Source organism: Nerophis ophidion, linkage group LG22, assembly GCF_033978795.1.
Source record: "Nerophis ophidion isolate RoL-2023_Sa linkage group LG22, RoL_Noph_v1.0, whole genome shotgun sequence".
NCBI lineage: Eukaryota > Metazoa > Chordata > Actinopteri > Syngnathiformes > Syngnathidae > Nerophis > Nerophis ophidion.
The window spans coordinates 12,585,592-12,593,097 of NC_084632.1; the positions used below are offsets into that span (position 1 = coordinate 12,585,592).

Below are 7,506 nucleotides of genomic sequence, written 5' to 3' on the forward strand. Positions count from 1 at the left end.
TGATTGGATTATCCAGAGAATAGTGCTCGATACCGTGGTAGAGCGCAATATGTATGTGGGGGAAAAATCACAAGACTACTTCATCTCTGCAGAACTGTTTCATGAGGGGTTCCCTCAATCATCTACTGATCAAACAATCAATCAATCAATCAATCAATGTTTTTTTATATAGCCCTAAATCACTAGTGTCTCAAAGGGCTGCACAAACCACAACACAAACCACTACGACATCCTCGGTAGAGCCCACATAAGGGCAAGGAAAACTCACACCCAGTGGGATGTCGTTGACAATGATGACTATGAGAAACCTTGGAGAGGACCGCAGATGTGGGCAACCTCCCCCTCTAGGGGACCGAAAGCAATGGTTGTTGAACGGGTCTAACATGATACAGGGAAAGTTCAATCCATAGTGGATCCAACACAGCCGTGAGAGTCCAGTCCAAAGCGGATCCAACCAAGCAGCGAGAGTTCCGTTCACAGTGGAGCCAACAGGAAACCATCGGATCAGCAGCGCAGAGATGTCCCCAACCGATACACAGGCAAGCGGTCCATCCTGGGTCCCAGCTCTGGACAGCCAGTACTTCATCCATGGCCACCCGACCGGACCCCCTCCAAAAGGGAGAGTGGGACAGAGGAGAAAAAGAAAAGAAACGGCAGATCAACTAGTCTAATTTAAACCCCACGACGAGTTGAGTTTATACCAAAATGGATATATGGATGATACAGCAGAAGATTGGGAGAATGTCATGTGGTCAGATGAAACCAAAATAAAACTTTTTGGTATAAACTCAACTCGTCGTGTTTGGAGGAAGAAGAATACTGAGTTGCATCCCACGAACACCACACCTACTGTGAAGCATGGGGGTAGAAACATGCTTTGGGGCTGTTTTTCTGCTACGGGGACAGGACGATTGATCCGTGTTAAGGAAAGAATGAATGAGGCCATGTATCTTGAGATTTTGAGCCAAAACCTCCTTCCATCAATGAGAGATTTGAATCGTTGACCAAATACTTATTTTCCACCATAATTTACAAATAAATTATTTAAAATTCCTACAATGTGAATTCCTGATTTTTTTATTCACATTCTGTCTCTCACAGGTGAAGTGTACCTATGATGAAAATTACAGACTTCTGTCATCATTTTAAGTGGGAGAACTTGCACAATCGGTGGCTGACTAAATACGTTTTTGCCCCACTGTGTATGTATATATATATATATATACATACATGTATATATATATCTCAAGAATAGTTGTTTAATGGTTGTAATCCAATGATTATTTCCTAAAACAAAATCATTATTATGTTTTTGTTTTGTTTTAAATAGATTCTTCTCAATTATAAACAGGTTTAAAATTGGACAATATAAAAATTGTGATTTGGTTGTGAATTAATTTTTTTGTTGAGCACCCCTAGAACTTATGGTGGCCTTGAAATGCAAAATTGTAACAGTTCATGAAAGAAATTTCAATTTCAGAAAAAAAAAACAATTACAAAATACAAAAGATTTGACTGAGGATCAAACAAAAAACCCCCCAAAAATACAAAACAAATTCCAATTACAGAAAACTAAATTACATAAAGCTTAACTATTTACAATTATTCAAACCAAACTCAATAAAAAAGACGAAAGTTATACACATAATGGGTGAATTACCACAACATATTATATTTTATGAATATTTATACCATTCACTATCTTAAATTACAGCAGGAAGTCTATGAATGAATCAAATTTGCATTGATTCACTTAATAAAATGATTTAATTTAAAGCGTTTTTGTTATCATGCTTGTTCGAGTAAACACTAACCCGTATGTCATGTAACTGTCCAAATAGTGTGGAATGTGTGCCACATCTTGCACGTTGCTGTCAAATTCTTGTTCCACATGTGAACACATACGAACAACTGCCGTGTGAACGCTGCATTGTCTAGTCTGGGCACGGCCGCATGTTCTTGAATGACCGCCATGTCTGTTACTTCATCACATATTGAGACAAATCAGTACTCTCAGGCTATCTTAGGTTATCCAGGGTAAATCCCACCCAACCTAATCCTTGTCCACACAATGGTCGTTTAAGACCCCCTCACTCCTTCCATCTACCGGGGAACGCGACCTAGTACGCATGCGCGGAAATTGCACACGTCATAGTCCCCTCCACTGTAGCTTTGTGTGCAAGTTCTTAAATTTAATTTATTTTAACAAAATTCAGTGTTGTTGTATTTCAATTAACTGGAATCCAATGTGCTCTGAGGCCCTATTGTAGTGAATCACACCTGAACTACCATAAATTAATGAAATACTTAATGGACATTTGGAAGTAAACAATGTGATCAATACAATTTTACAACAATGAATCTAGGGCGGTGTTTTTCAACCTTTTGTGAGCCAAGGCACATTTTTTTAATTGAAAAAATGCAGAGGCATACACAAACAGAAAACATTAAAAAATGAAACTCAGTAGCTGATATTGACAATAAAAAAGTTGTTCTCGCTAGTGTTGGATATGAATTCCAACCATAACCAACTGTGCATCACTATAGCTCTTGTCTGAAAGAAGGTGTGACTTATTTGGAGTTTTTAGTGTTTTCCTGTGTGTAGTGAAGTGAAGTGAAGTGAATTATATTTATATAGCGCTTTTCTCTAGTGACTCAAAGCGCTTTACAAAGTAAAACCCATTATCTAAGGTACATTTGAACCAGTGTGGGTGGCACTGGGAGCAGGTGGTCTTGCCCAAGGACACGACGGCAGTGACTAGGATGGCGGAGGTGGGGAACGAACCTGGAACCCTCAAGTTGCTGGCACGGCTGATTTCTCCAACCAAACCGCGCTGCCCAAGGTGCTCGCACATTTCATTTGTCCAGGTGTAGGATTTTTTTGGTGTGTGTGTGTGTTCAGAGCTTCAAACCACGACCCAGCTGGGCTTCAGCGTCGCTCCAGAGTACTGCAACGCAGGCAAAGCCTCGCCAGGCTCGTCATCTTCACCTCCCGAGGCCTCGTCGGTGTCCGTCTCCACTGTGAGGAGAACCCGGGACTCGTCGTCCACGGTCCAGGGCAGTGGGTCGGCCTTCAGCGAGCTGTCGCACGAGTCGTCCACGCTCTTGTTCTTCCTCATGGTCAGGCTGTCCACCACCCAGAACATGATGGAGTTGACGATGAAGGGCACGATGAGCATGACCAGCACCAACTCCAGCTGAGGGTCGGCGATATAGCCCAGCAGAAGCGCCTGGAGTTTGGACCATCCCGGGACCAGCAACACCAGGCTGATGGCGCCTTTCTCCAGCACCATGATGAGCAGGTAGACGCCACACTGACCCAGCCACGCCGCCGCTTGGGGGGGCTCACCGTACCCTCCAAAGGCGAGCGGCGTCCACTGCTTGTGCTTCACCACTTTGGACACCACTTTAACCGCCAGCCAGATGACCAGCATCCCTACTGTGGCGTCCAGCAGGAAGTTCATCAGGTAGAGCGAGCACGGGTCCTCCTTGGTGAGCGTGGACAGAAAGACGTTGGCGAAGTGGATGAAGAGAGCGCCGATGGCCTGCTTGGATGTGTCGTAAAACCAGATCCTCCAAGGTCGCCGGATCCCCACGGGCTCCCGGAAACTTTTCAACATCAGCGTGCTGAAGGCGACGACGGCCAGAAGTCCCTGGATCAGAACCCCGAACCTGTCCGTCAGAGTGCCGTTGTCGCAGCCGTGAGGGTTGGCCTTGTCGATGTCGCTCATGTTGGTCACTTCCATGTCCTCCATGTCCGCCAGGGACATTTTCACGGCCAATTGTCCGTACGTGTCCATCCCGTTGCAGACAAAAAAGCGCTCCTATTGTCCCTTTATCGCTATTTTTTTATTTATTTAAAGCTAACGACGCCTGCTTCACTCGAACTCATGGTTAAACTTAAATCGTGTAAAGTTAGCGCTCATTAGCACACAAAAAACAAACGAATGTTTATCCGGAATCATTGTTTGTGTCGAGGTAAAACAACTAAGACTGAGGGACAAGAGGAGGCGTGACTTCCGGTTTGCGTTTTAGTTCTCGTCTTGCACTCATATTTTGTTGTTGATTGTCATTTTATGTACCGGATGTACTTTGTGGACGCCGTCTGCTGCTCCACACGCTGCAAGTCTTTGCTGTCATCCAGCATTGCGTTTTTGTTTACTTTGCAGCCAATTCAGTTTTAGTTAAATTTTGCGTAGCCATCCCTAAGCTTCAATGCCTTTTAATATCGACACTTGCCTTTTGTTTATTTTTGGTTTAAGCATTACATACCTTTTTACCTGCACTGTGCCTCCTGCTGTTGCAAGGATATTGTGATCATGACAAACCATGTTCCCGACTTCCAAAAAGCAATTATCTACCTGGTGCCACCTACTGATATTGAAGAGTATTACACGGTTAAACTCCCACGCTCTAGACCGATTTTTTTATTTTATTTTATTTTATTTTAATCTTCTATGGTTGTGATATAAACAATTTTAACACTCTTACTAATATGCGCGACGCTGTGAAGCCAAACCAAACAAGAATGACTAACACATTTCGGGAGAACGTCCTGACAGTAATACAACATAAACGCTACACAACAAATACCCAGAATCCTTTGCATCCATGACAATTCCTGACTATTTTATACACCCCGCTAGCAGCAAATCCCGCCAGCCCCCCATCCCCCGTGCGTCGGTAAGGTGGGCGGGGTTTGCGGGCGCGGGGGTGTTAAATATAGTCAGGTTGTGTCATTGATGCAAAGGATTCTGGGTATTTGTTGTGTTGCATTTAAGTTGTGTTACTGTGAGGATGTTCTCCCGAAATGTGTTTGTCATTTTTGTGTGGTGTAGCGCACATTAGTAAGAGTGTTAAAATTGTTTATATCACAACCATCAGTGTACTCTGTATCACCCAGTATGCCTTTCAATCTTGTACGTATGTTTGAGGAAGCTGCATACACCATTTTGCTGGACTGGCATACGGTTCACACATGATGTAGAAGGCGTCAAAGGCAATGGCTTGACAGCACGCCCTTTTTCTCGTTATCTGGATTAGCATCATCGGATATTCGCGAGAACCTTAGAGGCTTCCATTGCCTTCTTGACTTTGTAACACGGGTCAAACTAGCTCTTTTAGTAGTAAAGGTCGCCGACTCCGGATATATAACAACGGGCGGGTGGCGGGCGGTTGCGGTTCTGATAAAATATTGGTTCGGGTGGATGACGACTTTAGTGATGCGGTTGCGGATGATATAAATGCCTATCCGCGCATCTCTAGCACAGACACTCAACAACGGCAAATTATTTGCGGAGTATAATTACTGGTTTGCAAAAAAATTTTTTTAACACAATTAGGTGAAATGACATCTCCCACGGCACACCAGACATTATCTCACGGTACACTAGTGTGCCGCGGCACAGTGGTTGAAAAACATTGATCTAGAGATCTGGATATCTGGTCAGGACACTCCTCACTCGTTTACCTTCAGCTTCATCGTCCACTCATTTTCGGTGACTTTACATACTCTGGACCTGGACGTTGAGTCCGCGACATACTGATACAGTCCAAATGCATTCGCCGTTTTTCGTAGTCTTCACTCGACGGCCAGATAATACAAATTACACGCTACCTTTTCTTTTATCAAAACCACAGGATCCCGCATTCTCGTTGTCTCTCCCCCGACAAATGGATAAAGTTTTTCGGTGAGTAGAATCATAGCTGACCCGGACATTCGAACGTTCTCTTGCAGTCTTGTCACGTGTGGCGGGTTGGGTTGAGGTTTGTTCTCCCGGAATGCAGGACGGACTGCTCAGGACGACAGCGTGAGGTACGAGATGATTTATTTCTAATAAATCATAAACGTGTTGTATTCCAAATAGCTGCAATCGATTTCTCTTAAAGGCCTACTGAAATGAGATTTTCTTATTTAAACGGGGATAGCAGGTCCATTCTATGTGTCATACTTGATCATTTGGCGATATTGCCATATTTTTGCTGAAAGGATTTAGTAGAGAACATCGACGATAAAGTTCGCAACTTTTGGTCGCTAATAAAAAAGTCTTGCCTTTACCGGAAGTAGCAGACGATGTGCGCGTGACGTCACGGGTTGTAGGGCTCCTCACATCCTCACATTGTTTATAATGTGAGCCTTCAGCAGCAAAAGCTATTCGGACCGAGAAAGCGACAATTTCCCCATTAATTTGAGCGAGGATGAAATATTCGTGGATGAGGAAATTTAGAGTGAAGGACTAGGAAAAAAAAAAAAAAAGCAAGGGGTTCCCTACCCCTGGTTTATTCGTTTAAGGAGTAATCCGGCTTAATGTAGGTCTCATTCTGATGTTTTGGGGGTCGCAATCAAAGACGATAACATGAAATCACCCTCAAACAACAGCAAAAGGTTTACAACCTGATGGTTCACGCTCTATTAGTACTCCGCATTGTGACCACTGTCTCCCACAACGGCAAGAATGTTCAGATACTTTCAGAATAAATGGTAAGACAATTCCACGGACTGATGTTGTGACGGTCTGCTTGTTTCCTTCAAACGCTGATGACGCAGCGCAAAGTGCACAGACAAGTCAGACCCCTGCGGCAAAACGATGACGCTGCCCGCCGTATCTGCCTTGAGTCAGGCAGGAGAACCAATAAACAAACATGAAACATTTAAAATTCACACGGGGAACTTCAGATATTTGCCTTCAGAGAACGTTTGACGTGGAAGGAGCAGACATCAGCAACTCTTGTGTCAACTCTTCTCTGCTGTTCCCTGTCAAGGTCGTACACGTGTCATTAGGTTTCATGTTTTGTCGTCACGTTCTGTTTTGTTTTGGATTCTGTTTGTTTTTTCACCATGAATTGATTAACGTGGACCCCGACTTAAACACATTGAAAAACGTATTCGGGTGTTACCATTTAGTGGTATTTGCACCTGGCTCGCTGACAACAAGCTATCCATACACTTAGGTAAAACGGAATCCATCCTATTTGGGTCCCATATCAAACTTAAGAAGGTCAGTGACTTCACTATTAAAGTGGGTGACATTGTTATCACCAGGAAAGATGAGATCACCTACCTAGGTTCCATTCTAGAGGCCAATCTCTCCTGTGATAAAATGGCAACCAAGGTGATCAAAAAGGTCAACCAAAGGACGAGATTCCTCTAGAGAATATCCTATCTGGTCAACACAAGCACCTTGAGGATTCTAGCGGGAACCCTCATTCAACCCTTCTTCGATTACGCTTGCACCTCCTGGTACCCCAGCACCTCCAAAACCCTCAAATCTAGACTCCAAACATCCCAGAATAAGCTAGTCCGGTTACTTTTAGACCTCTACCCCAGATCACACCTCAATCCAACCCACTTCTCCAAAGTGGGCTGGCTCAGGGTGGAGGACAGAGTAAAACAACTTGCACTGAGCCTAGTCTATAAAATCCGCTACACCTCCTTGATACCGAAGTACAGGTCAAACTACTTCCTTAACGTAAATGACCGCCATAACCACAACACCAGGGGGAGCT

General features: G+C 43.9%; 1 protein-coding gene across 1 annotated transcript; it reads right to left on the minus strand.

Annotated features, from left to right (window-relative positions):
* Positions 1-2,902: 2,902 nt before the first annotated feature.
* LOC133540936 (store-operated calcium entry regulator STIMATE-like) lies at positions 2,903-3,812 on the minus strand. Its single transcript, XM_061884022.1, has one exon. It carries the CDS (start codon positions 3,798-3,800, stop codon positions 2,907-2,909), a length of 894 nt encoding a protein of 297 aa, XP_061740006.1. The 5' UTR covers positions 3,801-3,812; the 3' UTR covers positions 2,903-2,906.
* Between the last annotated feature and the right edge of the window lie 3,694 nt (positions 3,813-7,506).

Coding starts and splice junctions, on each gene's coding strand:
- LOC133540936 (XM_061884022.1), bottom strand. CDS start 3,800: ATGGACACGTACGGACAATTGGCCGTGAAAATGTCCCTGGCGGACATG.